This window comes from Oncorhynchus keta, chromosome 2 (assembly GCF_023373465.1).
Source record: "Oncorhynchus keta strain PuntledgeMale-10-30-2019 chromosome 2, Oket_V2, whole genome shotgun sequence".
Classification (NCBI taxonomy): Eukaryota; Metazoa; Chordata; class Actinopteri; order Salmoniformes; family Salmonidae; genus Oncorhynchus; species Oncorhynchus keta.
Genome location: NC_068422.1, coordinates 32,437,365 through 32,459,103, shown reverse-complemented (window position 1 = coordinate 32,459,103; position 21,739 = coordinate 32,437,365). Strand labels below are relative to the sequence as shown.

General features: G+C 42.4%; 1 protein-coding gene across 3 annotated transcripts in view; it reads right to left on the bottom strand.

Annotated features, from left to right (window-relative positions):
* LOC118399482 (attractin-like protein 1) overlaps positions 1-21,739 on the bottom strand; it is a 340,601-nt gene that overhangs the window by 224,607 nt on the left and 94,255 nt on the right. For 2 of the 3 annotated variants that reach the window (XM_035795604.2, XM_035795619.2), the window contains exons 13-20: positions 19,304-19,422; positions 18,950-19,066; positions 18,651-18,783; positions 15,702-15,889; positions 14,208-14,421; positions 11,974-12,162; positions 3,708-3,944; positions 3,330-3,467 (exon numbers count right to left, since the gene is read on the bottom strand). In XM_035795604.2, the coding sequence (XP_035651497.1) occupies positions 3,330-3,467; positions 3,708-3,944; positions 11,974-12,162; positions 14,208-14,421; positions 15,702-15,889; positions 18,651-18,783; positions 18,950-19,066; positions 19,304-19,422 (1,335 nt within the window). The remainder of the gene's footprint in view (positions 1-3,329; positions 3,468-3,707; positions 3,945-11,973; positions 12,163-14,207; positions 14,422-15,701; positions 15,890-18,650; positions 18,784-18,949; positions 19,067-19,303; positions 19,423-21,739) is intronic. The other variant, XM_035795612.2, reaches the window with a different exon arrangement.

Here is a 21,739-nt window from a genome sequence, read left to right as displayed (position 1 = left end):
TTATAAATGTATAGTTCAAGTTTACTGTTAGAACAATGCATTTGCCTAAATACATCTCAAATAAAAATAATTTGAAAAACGCTGGAGCACTACTCATTCCTCCTTTCACTTTATTTTCTTTCTTCAGCGCATTTTCTATTGCAGTGATGACGCTACAAGCTTCAAAAGATATTGGTGACCACTTGCAGTGGTTTGTGCCTTATGGGATACCTCTGAATTTTGGCAAGAGTGAGATGTCTCCGTGTCCAGTATGAATGAATTTAGAGGTAGTTTCGAGAGCCAATGCTAACTGGCGTTAGCGCAATGACTGGAAGTCTATGGGTATCAGATGATACTTGTTTTTGGTACATAACACGTGTCCTCTCTGTTTCGTCAATAAATGCTAAAGCTAATGTGCAGGAATGCTAATGTAATAATGCTAATAATGTTTCTAACTGCAGAAACTATTTCAGAACAATCAGATGGTGGGGGCCATGGCTTGCTGAAATGACATGGAACAACCCATATGTGTTTCGACATAGATGAAGAGAGAAAGAGAAAGCAGAAGAGAGAGGGTGAACCAAAAAGTCTAGAAAAAAGGGGAAAGGATGTTGAAGTAGGCTACTCCTGCATGCAAGATTAATGAAAGGCAATAACAAGAAAATTCTGCATGAGATCTTAGTGGTTTGGGGAACACTGTGAGATTTGAATACCATTACACAGAAAGGTTCGCGGGCAAACAACACAATATGAATTTATGAATCCCCTCAAGAGCAATTTAGGCGTCAATGAAAGCACAAAACCACAACAGAAAAACAACAAGCCATTCACGGTTGGAGACCATTAAACAGGCAGGGAGAGAGAAAAACAAAAAGACAGACAGACAAACGGACACACACAGAAAGACCGACAGAAAGCGAGACTGACAGACAGACAGACCACCCACCCAACCAACTGACAGACAGACATGTCTCTACATCACATGTAGACTCCGGGCCTGTGGAGGACGAGTTGGCTAAAGGGGCTCTACTACGGTCTGTAATGGCATTTACCAGGCTAGCACAGTGTGCCATATCCAAAAGCAATAAAAAAACATTTGATTTGAACTCTGCAGTGCTGGCTTCATGCAAGGAGAGGGAGGAATAAAGATATGGAGAGAAGGGGAGAGAGGCAGACTAAAAGAACAACAACCAACAGCTTGCTGGGGCTCCCTGTGTGTCTTCTGTGTGACTGTGTACCTACAGTGCAGTTAGCGTACTAAAACACACTGGAAGTCAGACTTATTACGCTGGCACAGAGAACTAAGTAGGGCAACCAGAAGTACTACTACAGCTGTAGTTAAGGAGAAACAGATTTAGTCATGGCTACCATAACACAAGAGCAAATGCTAACCTTGGCACATTGCATCAACCAGGTTTACAGTGGGTCAGGCAACACTGGATGCTTTACTTGTACATTTTGGTATTGTAGTCAACAGAAAGGGTCTGGTATTGTACGTTTTTGGTATTGTAGTCAACAGAAAGTATCTGGTATTGTACATTTTGGTATTGTAGTCAACAGAAAGGGTCTGGTATTGTACATTTTGGTATTGCAGTCAACAGAAAGTGTCTGGTATTGTACATTTTGGTATTGCAGTCAACAGAAAGTGTCTGGTATTGTACATTTTGGTATTGCAGTCAACAGAATGTGTCTGGTATTGGACATTTTGGTATTGCAGTCAACAGAATGTGTCTGGTATTGGACATTTTGGTATTGCAGTCAACAGAATGTGTCTGGTATTGGACATTTTGGTATTGCAGTCAACAGAAAGTGTCTGGTATTGTACATTTTGGTATTGCATTCAACAGAAAGTGTCTGGGATTGTAGTCAACAGAAAGTGTCTGGGATTGTAAGTTTTGCTATTGTACAGAAAATTCCCTCACCAAGCTCTATCAAATCTCTACAACCACAGCACAACATGTTATGTCACCATGCTGGTCTCTTTCAAAAGCCCATTCATATGCACAGCCCACCACAGGCTAGTGTTGAGAGTTTCTCTCTCTCTCCCACTCAAAGTACTCTCAGCCCCAGAGAGAGGTGTGTTGCAGCGAGTCAAGCCACGCCGTACTGTGCGGTGCTAGACTGGGCTAGGCTGGACAGGGTGAGCAGACGGTTTCAGTGTCTCCACAAGGTGAACCTGTCAGTGAGTCTTGGAGGGCTATTGTCCTCACCATGTAAGTGCTGCATACACACACACTCCTTCAAACACACACACTTCCCCCTCTCACATTGCACAATGTCTTCATCTATCACGGCCGGGGACACCAGACCAGGCAATCTCTTCCTCATGTCTATCCGCCATCTCCCGTTATCATTCTATCTTCCATTCTCACTCCAAGGGCAGCTCCGCATTCCTCATATTTTAGCTTGATGCCTTGTTGACGTGCTGTCTCGCCCCCCTCCCCTGCCCCTCCACAATGTAAAGACATGAGGAGAGAAATCCCATTTGGAGCCTAATCCAGTACAGATCAGTGACTTAGCCATTAATGCCCAGGTAAATCTTTCTATCCTGCAAGACTGAGGAGTGAAACAGCCTCCACAAGCACACTCCTCAAGAGTCAGCCTGTTAAACAAGCGGCCGTGGTGGGGAGGTATACAACTGACGGACGGGAGTTAATAAATTGCATTTAATCATGACAGCGTTAAATCTGTTGGAGGGAGGGAGGGTGATGGAGGGAGGAAAGACAGAAGGGAGGAGAGAGGGAGTATGAGAGAGGGTGAGCGTATCCCCGGGAGACGCAGAGGGGTGCGCATCTATCAAACGCACACGGCTCTGTGCTCGTCGCCAGCGGCGGGGGCTGCAGTCAACTTCAGGAAATAAGAAAATGATTAAATGTGATTTAATGTCACGCGCCACGCGGGGAAAAAGCACATCTGTCAGCCGGAGAATGATGTTATTACACCTTCCTCTCTCTCACGCTCACTCACTTTCTATCTCACTATTAGTCTACAGATATCTGTTTCCTCTTTCCATCCTCTTTCTTCCCATCCCTCTTTCTGGCCCTCTCCGTTATTCACCTTGCTCTTTCTTTCCATTTCATACTGAGAGATTTCAAAACGATTGTGACCACTGGACAGGATTGAAATACTGTAGGAGTTGATAGAACTCTGATTAAACACAGAGCTGCTCAAGCGCCTGTCTACTACACCTTTCAACACAGTCAGAAATACATGTGTCGTTTCTGGCTCTACTGTTGTTCAAACACATTCAAACAGTGTCCTTCACGGAGGATGCACAGATCTGAGCCAAAACCTTTACACACTGCCTCCTCCATTCCACTCTGCTGCACTGCACTCATCACTGTACTTACCCTGGCACTTCCCACCGTTAGTGGGGTCTCCATGGTAACCAGGCATGCAGGTCTGGCACTGCAGTCCAGTGGTCAAGTTCCTGCACTGCTCACAAGCACTGCCATTGACGCAGGTACTGTGGCCATTACACTGGCAGGCTGGGAAAGAGAGAGATTAACAATGAGTGTTGTCATGTGGAGGGGGTGTATAGCTTTATGTCCGAAGCCAAAGGAATAAAATAAACATGTGAATGTATTTATGTTTATTTATGGTTGCATTGAGGTGCTACATGATGGGAGTTGTAATGAGTCTTTGTGTGAGCGTAGTTACATGGGTCGACGTACCTAGGTGTATGCATGCATGCGTTTTTCTCTGTGTGTGTGTGTGTGTTTACTCACCAGGGCAGTGGATGTAGGCCCAGTCGAACCCTTTATCTCTGGGGCAAAGACCAGGCTCCAGTAACATGTCTCGGGAACTCTCCCTTTCTCTGGTCTGTCTGGAGGGGCTCTTCATGGGCCCGCGGTATGAACCCTCCATACACTGGCCTTTCCCTGTGTTAGTGGGGTCTCCACACCAGCCACATTCTGCCTGATCCAAACACTGGCCACATGTCCTCAGGCCCGAACAGTTCTGAGCTAGAAGGGGAGAATGAGACCGAGAACAATAGATTATTTAGACACATTTACACTGAACAAAAATATAAATGAAACATGTAAAGTGTTGGTCCCACGTTTCATGAGCTGAAATAAAAGATCCCAGAAATGTTCCATACACACAGAAAATGTGTTTACATCCTTGATAGTGAGCATTTCTCCTTAGCTGAGAAAATCCATCCACCTGACAGGTGTGGCATATCAAGAATCTGATTAAACAGTAGGATCATTACACAGGTGCAACTTGTGCTGGGGACAATAAAAGGCCACTCTAAAATGTGCAGTTTTGTCACGCAACACAATGCCACAGATGTCTCAAGTTTTGAGGGAGCTTGCAATTGGCATGCTGACTGCAGGAATGTCCACATCAGACTTCTTCACCTGCTAGATCGTCTGAGACGACAGCTGATGAAACTGTGTGTTTGCACATCCGAACAATATCTGTACAAACTGTCAAACAGTCTCAGGGAAGCTTGTCGTCCTCACCAGGGTCTTAACCTGACTGCGGTTCGACTTCGTAACTGAAGTCTTGGATGGCCACTGGCACGCTGGAGAAGTGAGCTCTTCATGAATGAATCCTGGTTTCAACTGTTCCGTGCTGATGGCGTTGTGTGGGCGATAGGTTTGCTGGTGTCAACATTTTAATTTATTTTTTAACCTTTATTTAACCAGGCAAGTCAGTTAAGAACAAATTCTTATTTTCAATGACTGCCTGGGAACAGTGGGTTAACTGCCTGTTCAGGGGCAGAACGACAGATTTGTACCTTGTCAGCTCGGGGGTTTGAACTTGCAACCTTCCGGTTACTAGTCCAACGCTCTAAACACTAGGCTACCCTGCCACCCTGACTCAGGCCTTCCAACACCATTGTGAGCAGAGCGTTCCAAGGTGGCGGTGGGGTTATGGTATGGGCAGGCATAAGCTACAGACAACAAACACAATTGCATCTGCTGCCATCACCTCATGTTTCAGCATGGTAATGCACGGCCCCATGTCGCAAGGATCTGTACACAATTCCTGGAACCTGAAAATGGCCCAGTTCTTCCATGGCCTACATACTCACCACCCATTGAGCATGTTCGGGATGCTCTGGGTTGAGGTGTAAGACTGTGTGTTCCAGTTCCCGCCAATATCCAGCATCTTCGCCCAGCCATTGAAGAGGAGTGGGACAACATTCCACAGGCCAAAATCAACAGCCCGATCAACTCTATGCAAAGGAGATGTGTCGCGCTGCATGAGGCAAATGGTGGTCACACCAGATACTGTTTTTCTGATCTATGACCCTATATTTTTTGTTAAGGTATTTGTGACCAACAGATGCATATATGTATTCATTTGAAATCCATAGATTAGGGCCTAATGGATTTTTTTCCCCAATAGACTGATTTCCTTACATGAACGGTAAATCTTTGAAATTGTTTCACGTTTTGTTTATATTTTTGTTCAGCGTATTTAGACACATTGTAAAGTCCCTTATAGAATACTTGGCTGCTATTGATAACATTAATCAGTAGTATAAGTAAGCACTGTTACATCCATCCACCTAAACAACACATAAATAAAGTAGACATTTGTTACTCATTACTTAATTCATTCTCTTGGCAGTGGGAGGTAATGCTCTCCAACACTTTCTTAGACAGCCACTGACTCTTAATCTAATAGCCAGCTTATTCATTATTTAATGGATTAGAGGGTGGGGATTCATTTACGGTTTTTCATTTAGAGAGAAATGATTCCCAACTTTAGGACAATGGGGTATTTTTGGATTGAAAATTAGTGTTGTTGAGCCAAGGTTATCAAGAGCTGCCGGGGTTATCAAGAGCTGCCGGGATTATCAAGAGCTGCCGAGGTTATCAAGGCTTGAGTTGAAAAAGTGTGTTTATCATGGTGCTGTAAGCCTTTATCATGTACACACTCTTCACGTCATCTATTGAAAGCTGCACTCTGACTCAGGCCTTCCAACCAAAGAGTGACATTTTGAAAGCATTACATTTTAGCAAAAGTGCCTTTGTTCAGTCTATCAGAGAAGGGAGAGGGCTGCGGGTGGCAGCCATATTGGAACCCGTCGGACTGTCTGACAAAAGTGACAAAAGCAGGTGGTTGGTTGACGACAAAGAGTAAAGCCCCGAAGCCTAAGGGGAGTCAAACGTCTGTTCATCCATAGCCCCAACATAAAGGCCCACAGGGCCAAACACAATTTATGTCCGCTTAATGCATTCACTGGACACTAACATGTGCAGCATAGGCACTTTAACAAGAAAGTGAGGGCGTTTGGTCACTTTAGAGGACAAAGTTAGCTCAAAAAGCCTCTATGGAGGTGCATTTACTCTCCATATAAACATTTATGTACTGTAAGTAAGCTTTAAAATGTCCGTGCTTTCAAAGACACTTCTGACGTACATATACAGTGGGGCAAAAAAGCATTTAGTCAGCCACCAATTGTGCAAGTTCTCCCACTTAAAAAGATGAGAGAGGCCTGTAATTTTCATCATAGGTATACTTCCTCTATGACAGACAAAATGAAAAAGAAAAATCCAGAAAATGACATTTGTAGGATTTATTTTATGAATTTATTTACAAATTATGGTGGAAAATAAGTATTTTGTCACCTACAAACAAGCAAGATTTCTGGCTCTCACAGACCTGTAACTTCTTGAAGAGGCTCCTTTGTCCTTCACTCGTTACCTGTATTAATGACACCTGTTTGAACTTGTTATCAGTATAAAAGACACCTGTCCACAACCTCAAACAGTCACACTCCAAACTCCACTATGGCCAAGACCAAAGAGCTGTCAAAGGACACCAGAAACAAAATTGTAGACCTGCACCAGGCTGGGAGGACTGAATCTGCAATAGGTAAGCAGCTTGGTTTGAAGAAATCATCTGTGGGAGCAATTATTAGGAAATGGAAGACATACAAGACCACTGATAATCTCCCTCCATCTGGGGCTCCACGCAAGATCTCACCCCGTGGGGTCAAAATGATCACAAGAACAGTGAGCAAAAATCACAGAACCACACGGGGGGACCTAGTGAATGACCTGCAGAGAGCTGGGACCAAAGTAACAAAGCCTACCATCAGTAACACACTACGCCGCCAGGGACTCAAATCCTGCAGTGCCAGACGTGTCCCCCTACTTAATCCAGTACATGTCCAGGCCCGTCTGAAGTTTGCTAGAGAGCATTTGGATGATCCAGAAGAAGATTGGGAGAATGTCATATGGTCAGATCAAACCAAAATATAACTTTTTGGTAAAACTCAACTCGTCGTGTTTGGAGGACAAAGAATGCTGAGTTGCATCCAAAGAACACCATACCTACTGTGAAGCATGGGGGTGGAAACATCATGCATTGGGGCTGTTCTTCTGCAAAGGGACCAGGATGACTGATTCGTGTACAGGAAAGAATGAATGGGGCCATGTATCGTGAGATGTTGAGTGAAAACCTCCTTCCATCAGCAAGGGCATTGAAGATGAAACGTGGCTGGGTCTTTCAGCATGACAATGATCCCAAACACACCGCCCGGGCAACGAAGGAGTGGCTTCGTAAGAAGCATTTCAAGATCCTGGAGTGGCCTAGCCAGTCTCCAGATCTCAACCCCATAGAAAATCTTTGGAGGGAGTTGAAAGTCCGTGTTGCCCAGCAACAGCCCCAAAACATCACTGCTCTAGAGGAGAACTGCATGGAGGAATGGGCCAAAATACCAGCAACGGTGTGTGAAAACCTTGTGAAGACTTACAGAAAACGTTTGACCTCTGTCATTGCCAACAAAGACTATATAACAAAGTATTGAGAAACTTTTGTTATTGACCAAATACCTATTTTCCACCATAATTTGCAAATAAATTCATTAAAAATCCTACAATGTGATTTTCTGGATTTTTTTTCTCATTTTGTCAATCATAGTTGAAGTGTACCTATGATGAAAATTACAGGCCTCTCTCATCTTTTTAAATGGGAGAACTTGCACAATTGGTGGCTGACTAAATACTTGTTTGCCCCACTGTACATAGAGTACCAATTTAGTTAAAGTGACTAAATATAATCTCCACCGCCTGTCCTTGATGAAGCATAGTAGTCACATCACAATAAAGGCCATTTCATTAGTACCACCTGCATCCTCCTTTATAAGCTTATACTCTTTTATATGTTTATACTATTGCTAATACTATTTTATAAAACATTTTTATTTATTTATTTTATACTATGGCTGAATCTGCACAATTCAAATACTTGTCGCCCCCCCCCCCAATCTTAAATATTGTACTATAAATGATGCATTCCTGTATTATACCTAAGCTAAAATGTTTATTCTATTCTACTGATCCATTTACTTTATGTCCGTGTCCTTATCATTATTACTTCTTCTTGTTGTTGCATTGCCGACAAGGAACTTGCAAGTAAGGATTTCATTGGGCGGTTTATACCATGTGTATCCTGTACGTACGACCAACAAGATTTAAAACTTGAAATGTTAGCTTGACCGCTTCTTTCCTAAATAAATTGAGTTCCTTTCCAGAAACATCGTCTCTATTGAGGATGCATTGGTATTTGTGCTTCTGACATTCAAGCAAACCATGTGAAATTACATGTTTTACTGCATTCAATGCTTACAAAGAAATGTTCCATCCATAACGTATGGATTCAGAAGCAGAGGTGAGCTTGGTGGGTCAGTTAAATCTGTTTTCTTTGACAACATCTGAGAGATTGAACTTGTTAGTTTCCTTCTTTTAACTTGTTGTCGAGCATAAGAGGGAAACATTTGTTTGTGATCCAATAGTTATAGCCTGGTTATAATAATACATCATACATCTAAATGACTGACTGGGGCCTTTCAGATAGTTTATTCAGGTTTGGCCATCATGGAGTAGCTAAACAAGTCAACCGGTTGTGAGCACAACAAATGAACAAATAGCTTTGAAGCACGTTAAAGTAGGAAACACAAGATAACTCAACAAGAACCCATAAGAGACCAAAAGGTATGAGAAAGTTCCAAGATGTTCTCTTCCGTTGCCGTGTGGAGTTTGCTGAGTGAATGGTAGAATTTGCATTTTTGCCAGAAGTTTGAGTTTTTAACTGCTTGCTACTATTTCCATAAGCAGAAAAAGTGTTTGTTGAATTTTCTCCCCAAATGCTGTGCTTCAGAGTCTATCCCTGTTGCATTATTCAACCATGGTGCTGATTCATTTCTATGTTCTCCTGTCTTTTTCTCCAACCACAATCTTGTGCTTCACAATTACAAACACAGAGGCTCTCCTCTTCCCTCTCCCAGCCTCAGAGAGGCAGAGTTTGCACAGTGTGGAAATATTATCTTCCTAAACTCTAACAGCTTTTAAGGCTTTCTAAAGGGCTCTTGTATTTGTTTAAAGTTCAAGCGAAAATGCCAGTCCAAGTAGCAAGAACCAAATAGCATAATCCCTCATTTTAAAGGTTTACTCATACCAGAGACTATAGTTCAATACGCGATCATATGGGGCTACAAACTCAAAATATTTCATCATTCTGACATCTACTTCATATTTCAGGAGGTTCATACCCTGTCCTCGTTAATATTCTGTCTTTTTCCATTGTGTGTTGAGAACTATTTAAATAAACATAACCCAGCCCACACTCTGTCGGTCACAGAACAGAAGCCTATGTGGTACAGTACAACACTTCCATAGATATGCAGTATTGCTCTCTCAACCAATCCTGGGCTTGTCTTTGGAACAGCTTATCTTTAAAAAACTGTTAACGACTTTTCTCCTGCTCTGTGACAGATCTCTGAATGAAGCATCTGTAGGGAAACTAGAGTGGTGTTCTATTGCTACGCCAAAACATAAGCTATGTGGATAGTCACTTGTTGAAATGTCCTTGGGTAAGGAATGTTTTGGGGATTTTCAAGTCCCTCAGTCGAGCACCTGATTCCCTTTATGTTCATGCTGAGCTGAAGTGCATTTGGGTCCACATTTCTTTCCATTGCTACATAGCATTCTGTGTGAGCTCAAAGCACAAGGCGGAAGATGGTTGATTGCTAAATGAACATATGCAAGTGTTGGTCAGGTTAATGCTGCTGGAGATTTGGGTGGGGTGGTGTGCCAGGCAGATGGATGGGGATGGAAAATCACTCTGAGATGCAAGTAAGTGAGCTCTGCCCTCATCGGATGTGTGTGTGTGTGTGTGTGTGTGTGTGTGTGTGTGTGTGTGTGTGTGTGTGTGTGTGTGTGTGTGTGTGTGTGTGTGTGTGTGTGTGTGTGTGTGTGTGTGTGTGTGTGTGTGTGTGTGTGTGTGTGTGTGTGTGTGTGTGTGTGTGTGTGTGTGTGTGTGTGTGTGTGTGTGTGTGTGTGTGTGCTGAACCTAACTAAAGAGAGCAGGGGCCGGGCTGTGTTCTAATTACCTGCTGAAATATGACCTCAACGAGGAGAAAGACCATTTCCAGGAGCAGCAGCAGAATCACATTGTGTTCAGGGGGACATTCTTTCAGGAGCACAGCCAGATTGGAGTCGCTGACCTCCCCCGGGCCTTTCAAGATAAATACATCCTGTGGCTACTGGCTAGTACACCAAAAAGTTAATCTTGCTTCCTGTTTCTCCCAATATCCCCTCAAAACCAAAACAAAAGTAGCCACCTACCTAAAAAGATATGGAAAGATACTGTGGATGGGGAAATGGCAACCTTGAGGGGAAAATCTTGGCAAGGATTTTCAGCTGAAGTGAACAGGCAAAGAACATACACAAATGGAGTTGAATAATAATTACATTTTGTATATTTGTTCTCTCCCTACAAAACCCCTAAACTTGATAAAATAATCCAAAGGCGAACTATGACATTCCTTTAAATTAACATGTTGAAAACAAAAACACATTAGCACAATGCCACATTGTGTTTTTCTGTTACACTACATTTCTTTATCTCTACGTTCTGAAGCCAAAAGCCTGATATGGGCTTAGCAAACACACCGACGCTACATCAACTGATTTACATTTTGATTGGATCCATATTGTCAGGCTTCCGTGAGTTGCATTACTCTGGAGGACAATAAAAACAATAGTACAATTTGCCTAATTACATTCCCCAAATCTCAGAACCGATAGATGTTTGTATAGAGAGTTTAGTGGAATCAGAAATGTCAGGCCATAATATGAATACTCCACAAGCACACTGACCATCACTTAGCAGCTGAATGGTAATGACTTCAGACTCCCCTAGTGAAATGGCACTGAGAGGATGTGGCCTAATTGTGCATACCATTGTTGTTTTACATAATGTCACGCACTGTGAATACTGTCGCTGCTGTGGTATAACGAGGGGGTTGTTCAAGCAAATTATGTGACCATGGCAAAATGTGGTGAAAGCTCTTCCCCTATTTGTTTAATTGTTCACATGACGAAAAGTGGTAAAAACAGAATCCATAGACGGCTGACAGCATCTTGCTCCTTGCGTCGGACTATAAGAACAGAAACTCGCAACGTGTTATTGTTGGTACCAACATCAGCTTGACAGGAGTTTCAAAAGTGCCACTGCGTAAAACACATATCCTGTTTATGTGCACCTATCTCTCTCAGCAACGTCTGGGGGTTATCTGACACAACAGGATCTATATATCAAGATCAGACCTTTTAACGGAGGGCTTTTAGAGCAAAGGAAACACTAACAGCGAGGCTTGTCATGGAGTTGGATGCACGTCGATACGTTATTGATTGTTCCCAGAGTACCCAGGGACAGGGACCAGGGTGGAATACACCGAAGGGTCTAGGGAAGTGGAAGCACCTGACTGACTGTAGAGCACAATGAGTCCGCAAACATCCAAGGGAGTCTGATCTCACGGAGCAACACTAACCCTGAGGAATTCACTACTAACACACAGGAGCTGTGACTCTTTTGAACAGAGTGTGTGTGTGAGTGTGAGTGTGAGCATGAGCGTGAGAGAGAGCGAGAGACTGTTTGCAATAATCTATTTGCCCGCATACCTTTGGCGGTTGTGTTGAAGATACGCACACAGTGGAAGCTGAACATTTTGACCTGTATACTCACAGACGCAGTCTCCAGTCTGCCACTCCAGACACTGTCCGTAGGGGAAGGAGATGACGTAGGCGTTGGAGTCCACACAGCGCTGGGTGCTGCTGCACCACATACACTCCATGGCCTGGCTGGTGCAGTTGGCACAGGTGGTGCGCAGGGAGCAGGGCACCTTACACGGGCGGGCACTCTGATTGGGGCTCACTGTGGAAAGGTGAAAATAAAATCATATTTAAATAACGTATGTGCCCAGCCTAAAAGTCATGCTAAAAATAATCTGTGGGAGTTTATGTACATTTGCACTGCCTCTAAAACATAGACATCTTATCTCAACCTTGGACAGAGTATTTTTGCAGCAGGTATACCCATAACCATTTATGTACCATTTATTACATTAAATGAGTCATTTAACCCAAGAGCAGACGGTAAACAATAGTAATTTCCTCCCTCAGTCCGACCCCATCATTTGAGCTGATTTCGGCAGGTTGTATCGAAGTGGAAGACAACTCCTCAGTGGTGGAGGAAACAGAAAAGTAATAAGAAACAGCAGGATGTCTTTGGTTACCCATTTCCACTCTCTGTCAGTGCAAAGTCGCGCTATGGGAAGTACGGCGGCCAAAACTGCACATTTGAGGCCTCATTTTCTTCGGCTCCCCAGCTATTCTGGGCTCCTAAATGAGTCCAAGCACGGTTCAGTGCGGCTAAAAGCAGACAAAATAAGACAGTGAGTCAGACGGGCCTGCTCGTGTTTCCAGTTTCCTTGAATGCGTGAGAGGGACAGTCGGTCACTGAGGGGCCATGATGGGAAGGAAGGTCAGCCACTGTCAAACAGTGGTAGAAAACGTAACCAATTATAATACTTGAGTAAAAGTAAAGACTCCTTAATAGAAAATGATTCAAGTAAAAGTGAAAGCCACCCAGTGAAATACTACTTGAGTAAAAGTATAAAAGTACAGTATTTGGTTTTAAATATAATTAAGTAGCAAAAGTAAAAGTATACATCTTTTCACATTCCTTATATTAAGCAAACCAGACGGCACAGTTTTCTTGTTTTAAAATATATGGATAGCACACTCCAACACTCAGACATCATTTACAAACAAAGCATTTGTGTTTAGTGAGTTAGCCAGATGAGAGGCAATAGGGATGACCAGGGATGTTCTCTTAAGTGTGTGAATTGGACTATTTTCCTGTCCTGCTAAACATTTGAAATGTAACGAGTACTTTTGATTGTCAAGTAAAATGTATGGAGTAAAACGTACATATTTTCTTTAGGAATGTAGTGAAGTAAAAGTTGTCAAAAATATAAATAGTAAAGTAAAGTACAGATACCCCAAAAAACGACTTAAGTAGTACTTTAAAGTATTTGTACTTAAGTACTTTACACCACTGCTGTCAAACACTCCAGGCTATGATCTTCTCCAGTCATAAGGATGCTCTTCCTAAAACAATATCTCTCCACTAACACTTTGTCCCCTTTTAAATGCTCTAGTGAATTTGGCTCATTGTCAATGATGATGATGATGATTGTAAACTTTTCTCTCTAATTCAGAAGTGCCTGATTGAGCTTTAGAATAATGAGAGCATCTTGTCGGGCTGTATCACCGCCTGGTACGGCAACTGCTCCACCCACAACCGTAAGGCTCTCCAGAGGGTAGTGAGGTCTGCACAACGCATCACCGGGGGCAAACGACCTGCCCTCCAGGACACCTACACCACCTGATGTCACAGGAAGGCCATAAAGATCATCAAGAACAACAACCAACCGAGCCACTGCCTGTTCACACCGCTATTATCCAGAAGGCGAGGTCGGTACAGGTGCATTAAAGCAGGGACCCAGAGACTGAAAGACAGCTTCTATCTCAAAGCCATCAGACTGTTAAACAGCCACCACTAACATTGAGTGGCTGCTGCCAACATACTGACTCAAATCGAGCTCACTTTAATCATGGAAATTGATGTAAAAAATGTATCACTAGCCACTTTAAACAATGCCTCTTAATATAATATACCCTACATTACTCATACTGTACTCTATATCATCTACTGCATCTGCTAACCATGTGTATGTGACAAATACAATTTGATTTGATAATCATGTTCAAGGGAGGCCTCATGGAATTCACAAGGGTTACAGGTGCCTTTGAGAATTAGTCTCTATTATTCAATCACCATCACCTTCATTATTCTTCAGCTCTCCTTCCCTTTCCCTCCCTCCCTATCCCTCTTTCTCCCAGTCCCTCTCTCACCGACTGGTTTTTCACAGATGAGTCCATCAGTTGTGGCAGTGCAGGGGTTGGCCTTGAGCCCTGCCACCTCTACCCTCTCCAGGGAAGCACAGAAGCCTGAGTCACTGGGCTCCCCGGGCAGCCACTGCAGAGAGGAGTTGGTGAAGGGAGACATATCCTCCCAGCCCCAGTACGAGATGTTGATCTTCCTTAGGCCCACCCACGGTGCTAACTTCTACAGGACAGAGAGAGGAGAGAAAGAGGTTGTGAGAGGGGGAGGAGAAAATGGATGGAGAAAGAGGGGAAGAGAAAGATGAAAGAATGAAGAAATATGAGAGAGAGAGAGAGAAAAGGGAGCGAGGGAGGTTAAAATCCTGAAATCTAAGATAAGAATTCTCTCTAATTCTCCATAGTATGTGGGGACACTAAGAGTATGAAAACATGTTATTCCTTTCTCAACATTAATCATACATATTTGATTCATGCAATGATTATGTGAAATCTTAAATCAAACCGTTGGGAAAATTGCTATAATTACAGTGAAAGTTCTCGACCTCAGACTTATAGCCAACACCAATCCATAAAACCAAGGCAGGCCAGAGTCATTAAACTAAGGTATTTATTTTGACTTTTAAAAATGTCTGTGTGTTTGAGTTATTTCTTAAATGGGCAATAATGTCTCAAAAGTTTTACCTGTAATAAATTGTTAATTAGCCAGCTAACACCGGCTATGATCTATCACACAGTAAAAATTTATGAGAGCATAACATTTGAGTAATCGAAGGAGACTGCCGTGATTCAAGTCCTGAAAAACGTGTTGCTGCACACTAAAATGCACTTTAATTCAAAATTCCTATTACAGGCCGCAACTGGGATGGAAAATAATCAATTTCTTGGGGGAAAAAGCAAACTGATTATTGTAGCCAATGAGAGCATCAGCTACTTCCAAATAACTGTCAGAAAAAAAGCTGAGAGGAGGGAAAACTGTTGCCTCTGCATCCTAAAACAACCAAGGTGAGCTTTATTATTAAGAATAGTGTTCATCTTCAAAGAACAAACAGAAGCTGCTTAAACACTCCACCCCAAAACCATAGCGAGAGATCATCTTGCTCGATTTTTTTTAATTAACGGCACCAGTCAAACACCAGTCAAATATTTGCTCCTGCATATCCTCCTGACAGCGCAATCACTGGAAAAGTCAGCATGTGTCGTGGGCATATAAACAGGGAGTGTGACTCTTGCAAAAACAAATATAAGTTTGGTTGGGATCATGGAAATCTAGTCTAGATGTACATGTAAACACTGGATCAGATATGGGCTGATTCAGCAGTAAACTAAGACTTCAACATGTGTTCAACATGTTTGGTTTCAGATTATCATGGGGTAAGTTTCATGAGGTCTGGCATGGCCATTCCTCAGGCCTTCGACATGGAAAAGTACATTCCATATGACAGTCCTTGATAAAGTACAATGTTTAAAACAACACACTATTTTAAACAGAGGCGTTTCCCTTACCTTCTCTTGTAGCTGGTACTTCTGCAGCTCGTCCAGTACAAAGTCCACCTGCTTGGCGGTGGTGAGGGAGGCTATGTTCCCATCCAGGTTCTTACAGTAGTGCTGGGCATTGTCATAGCTCTCCCTGCTGGAGTTGATCCTGAGGCAAGCCTCCCCAACATGATGCCAGCCTTCCCCACAGAGCTGAGCTGTGGACAGGGAGAGAACAGTAATTTAGACCCAGGCTTCTGACTGTGTTGGGCCACACAATTGGATGGTGAACAGACTTCACACAACTGGAAGACTCAACACCCCTCAAGGATCTCAACTACATTTGATATGCATCTCACTTCTCACACAGCTGTTTGATTCAACAACATACAAAAATGGAAATTACACAAGATATGTTAATAATATATTTTATTAATAATACAAGTATGTTGCTAATATAAAAGCAGTCGATTGACAAATATATTGTAAAAAATTAGGAACTCAGTCGGCATCTCAACTTACTGTTCAGAATTAGAATAGTAAAACACATTCTAACTAACAAAAAATGTGGTAGTGCATCAGCAGTTTTTCTCAGGCCCCCCCCCCCCCGTTGATTGTGTTAGTCACTCTCACTCGGATATCATATGAACATGGCATATTTCATTGTAAATGTGTAGAATTGCAGAAAATTCTCTTTAAAACGGCACATCTTTTTCTTTGCCCCATGGAAAAATGAGTAGAATTGCATGTAATGTGTTTAAAACTGCAACATTTTCTCTATGCCTCATGGCAAAATTTGTACAATTTCAGGAAAATAACTTTAGCGCTGTTTTGCCCATGAGGTGGAGAGCCACCAAACCAAATCTCGCTCAGACCGGCCCTGACCTCATGGTGTGAATTGAAGAACAGTCAGTCAATCAGTTGAGATATAGATTGAAAATGATGGATTATGCATCAAAGAAGCTCGCATCGGCCACCCTGATTGAATACACAAGTAAGTGTTTGTCAAGCACAAGTATACAGTTGTGCTCTGACTGACAGACACATCAAACAGTGGGAAAAACTACACAGATGAGGGATGAGACCTTAGTTAATAAGCAACAAATTGCAGAGAATAAAGGAGAAACAACTCCAGTTTCATCTCAGGAATTTCTCTGCTTATTTTGGGGACTTGCGCTGATTACAATCAAAGTTGGATAATGGTTACCACCATCAAATAATTTTCGTCAGACTAAGAAAGAAACCCTTTTTTTCAAGCATAAAAGGCTGCTGAAAAGATGTCCAACCAGAGCAGTACTGACATGAACAGTAACAAACACATGGCTAGAGTTAAAGTCTTTAGAACAGGGGTGTCAAACACATTGTGCCCCGGAGGCCGCATTCGGTCTTCAATGAGGTCCGGAGGGCCACACTAAAAGTGTGTTATATTTCCTTGCTGTCAAAATTGAAAAAATGTGTCCTCCATCCATAGTTTTGGGAATGTCTATGGTCCCTAACTGTCTAGGGATTATTAGCCAGCTGGACAGTCAATAAACTGTATGAACATAGGTCCATTATCATTTCGACCCAATTTTGATTTGGTTTTAGTCAAACCTGGTTCTGTCTGCTTTCCATTATACACTGGAAGACAAATGCACCTTTCAGCAGGACAATAACCTAAAACACAAGGCCAAATATACACAGGAGCTGCTTACCAAGACGACAATGAATGTTCCTGAGTGGCATAGTTACAATTTGGACTTAAATCGGCTTGAAGATCTATGGCAAGACTTGAAAATGTCTGTCTAGCAATAATAAACAACCAATTTGACAGAGCTTGAAAACATTTAAAAAATAATGATGTGCAAATATTGTATAATCCAGTTGTACAAAGCTCTTAGAGACTTATCCAGAAAGACTCAGAGCTGTAATCTCTGCCAAAGGTGATTCTAACATGTATTGACTCAGGGGGTTGAATACTTAATCAAGATCCACTGTATATGTGTCCAGTGTTTTACTTGCTGTATTGTATTTACTTCGCCACACTGGCTTTTTATTTTTTACTTTACCTCCCTCATCTCACCTCATTTGTTCACATTGTATTATTGACTGTATGTTTGTTTTACTCCATGTGTAACTCTGTTGTATGTGTCGCACTACTTTGCTTTATCTTGGCCAGGTCGCAGTTGTAAATGAGAACTTATTCTTAACTTGCCAACCTGGTTAAATAAAGGTGAAATCAAATAAATACAAATATATTAGTGGGGGGTTCAATATTTTTTTTACTAATATTTTGTGTAGATCGTTGACAAAACAAAAAGGCAATTAAATTAATTTCAATCCCAAATTGTTACACAACAAAATGTAGAAAAAGTAAAGGGGTGTGAATACTTTCTGAAGGCACTGTACTTACTGGGTTCTCATTTGTGAGTCAGCTGAGGCTCCATTTTCATAACATCAAGTAAACAATTATAATTGGCCTACATCCCGTCACCACTCTGGAGAGGAGAGTGTATTTGTGGATGTACTGTATTTGGAGGTATGTAGACGTGTGTGTGTGTGTGTGTGTGTGTGTGTGTGTGTGTGTGTGTGTGTGTGTGTGTGTGTGTGTGCGCACACACACATCTGCTTACGCCTGCGTGCATGGGTACGTGTTTGTTTGTGAGTGTTTTTGTGTTGAACTCCTTCTGGAGCTTTGAAAAATGAGAGCAATAAATCCACTTTAGAGACAGGGGAAAAACATGTTTTCCCTGGGGAAACGCTACAAGAGTGTTGATAATGAATCAAACATTAGCATAAGTTCTCCAAGCATTCAAACTTGCTTGTAGCTATCAAACAGGTAGTCAGCTAAGCAGAGTTCTTGCTTGTTTGGAGTTTTTGGAAGACGTGTGTGTGTGTGTGTGTGTGTGTGTTATATGTGTGTGTGTGTGTGTGTGTGTGTGTGTGTGTGTGTGTGTGTGTGTGTGTGTGTGTGTGTGTGTGTGTGTGTGTGTTTCTCACCAGGGATGGCATGGCACTCCTGTTGCTGAAGCTCCCATTGACAGTGGAGGTTGAGGGAGCAGCTCTTACAGTTGACCAGCTTGCTGCAGATATGTTCATTTCTCACATGGCATTTGACAAAGTTCTTTACAGACTGCAAAGAAAGTATACAAACATCAAACATCTACATAGTTATTATTATGGTGAATTTACTTCATAGTATTGGTGTCATGTAAATCTGAAATTTGTGCACTGGCAGAACCCGAAAAGTATGGTTTGGCATTAGTAGAAAAGCCCCTGCAACAGTATGGAATACCCACATGCCCCATCCTCTTTGCCCCTTGCTTCCACACAGAGAGCTGTTGTTCAGACAGCATGGACGGGGGAGGGGCCAGGGACAGAGGACCTCTATGCTGCTGCGCAAGTTCCAGGGTCAGCTATAGACACACACAGAGCCAGCAGGGCCAAGCATTAGGCTGATTGACACTGCTAGCCAAGCAGGTGAGATAATAGCGACTTAGTACACTACAACAACGAGTTAAGTAGTGACTCAGTCGAAGGCAAGCTTCAAGCTGCCTGACTATTCATGCTACGTAATGAATTGACAATTGTTGCTAATAAGATCCTAGCTGTGACTGTTTGATCTCACTACTGCCCCCTGTAGGCATACTCACCACAGTGCAGTTACTGGAAGCAGAGATGCACTTCTTGTCTTCACACCACTGGCAGCCGTTGGTGTTGGCAGTGCAGCTGACACAGTCAGAGAACCTGAAGCACCTCTCGTCTTCACTATCTGGATGGGGGACGACACAGTTTAACAGCAGAACACAGTTAGTCTCGTCTGCACCGTCTGGGGGTGGGGTTAAAAAAACAGCTTAAAAAAGAAAAACGGAACACTCGACACAGACAGTTTTATAAAGGGAACAGAGGTAGAGAACCCAGTCAAAAATAGAGGTCAAGTTCAGGATCAGTAGTAACTGTAGCAGAACAGAGAATGCCAGAGACATTGTCCAACATTGTCCTCTCTATCAGGATGCTGTGTACATAATATCAGTCTAGTGAGAGAAACAATACTGGAGAACAGCAGGTCAAGAGACACAATCAAATGAAATTGTATTTGTCACTTCCGCCGAATACAACAGCTGTAGACCTTAGCGTGAAATGCTTACTTACAAGCCCTCAACCAACAATGTAGTTCAAGAAAATATTTACAAAATAAAAAAATAAAGTAAAAAAATACAATCAAAAAGTAACACAAGAAAATTACATAACAATACGAGTCAATATGTGGGGGGTACAGGTTAGTCAAAGTAACCAGTGGGTCAGAAGTTTACATACACTCTGTTGACTGTGCCTTTAAACAGTTTAGAAAATTCCAGAAAATGATGTCATGTCTTTAGAAGCTTCTGTAAGTTGGAGGTGTACCTGTGGATGTATTTCAAGGCCGATCTTCAAACTCAGTGCCTCTTTAATTGACATCATGGGAAAATCTAAAGAAATCAGCCAAGACCTCAGAAAGAAAATTGTAGACCTCCACAAGTCTGATTTATCCTTGGGAGCAATTTCCAAACTCCTGAAGGTACCATATTCATCTGGACAAACAGTAGTACGCAAGTATGAACACAATGGGACCACATAGCCGTCATACCGCTCAGGAAGGAGACGCATTCTGTCTACTAGAGATGGACGTACTTTGATTCACACTTTTCGCACCAATCTCAGAACAGCAGCAAATGACCCTGTGAAGATGCTGGAGGAAAAAGATTAAAAAGTATCTATATCCACAGTAAAACAAGGAAGAAGCCACTGCTCCAAAACATCCATAAAAAAGCCAGACTAAAGTTTACAACTGCACATTGGGTCGAAGATCGAACTGTGCTGGCCATAATGATCATCATTAATGTTTGGAGGAAAAAGGGGGAGGCTTGCAAGACGAAGATAACCATCCCAAACATGAAGCACAGGGGTGGCAGCATCATGTTGTAGGGGTGCTTTGCTGCAGGAGGGACTGGTGCACTTCACAAAATAGATGGCTTCATAAGGAAAGAAAATTATGTGGATATATTGAACATCTCAAGACATCAGTCAGGAATTTAAAGCTTGGTCCCAAATGGGTCTTCCAAATGAACAACGACCCCAAGCATACTTCAAAGTTGTGGCAAAATGGCTTAAGGACAAAAAAGTCAAGGTATTGGAGTGGCCATCACAAAGCCCTGACCTCAATCCCATAGAAAATGTATGGGCAGAACTGAAAAGGTGTGTGCGAGCAAGGAGGCCACTAAACCTGACTCAGTTATTCTAGCTCTGTCAAGAGGAATGGGCCAAAATTCACCCAACTTATTGTGGGAAGCTTGTGGTACACTAACCGAAATGTTTGACCCAAGTTAAACAATTTAAAGGAAATGCTACCAAATTCTATTTGAGTGGATGTAAACTTCTGACCCACTGGGGATGTGATGAAAGAAATAAAAGCTGAAATAAATCATTCTCTCTACTATTATTCTGACATTTCACATTCTTAAAATAAAGTGGAGATCCTAAATGACCTAAGATTAAATGTCAGGAATTGTGAAAAACTGAGTTTAAATGTATTTGTCTAAGGTGTATGTAAACTTCCACTTCAACTGTCATTATGGGTAAAGTGACTTTGTATAGATAATAAACAGCGAGGAGCAGCAGAGTAAAAACAAAGGGGGGTTATCAATGTAAATAGTCCGGGTGGCCATTCTTATGGCTTGGGGGTAGAAGCTGATGGTAGCAGAGATCAGTCTACAACTTGGGTGACTGGAGTCTTTGACAATTTTTGGGCCTTCTGCTGACACCTCCTAGTATATAAGTCCTGGATGGCAGGAAGCTTGGCCCCAGTGATGTACTGGGCCGTATGCACTACCCGCTGTAGCGCCTTATGGTCAGAAACCGAGCAGTTGCCATACCAGGCAGTGATGCAATTGGTCAGGATGCTCTCGATGTTGCAGCTGTAAAACCTTTTGAGGATCTGGGGACCCATGCCAAATCTTTTCAGTCTCCTGAGGGGGAAAGGTGTTGTCATGCCATCTTCACAACTGTCTTGGTGTGTTTGGACCATGATAGTTTGTTGGTGATGTGGACAG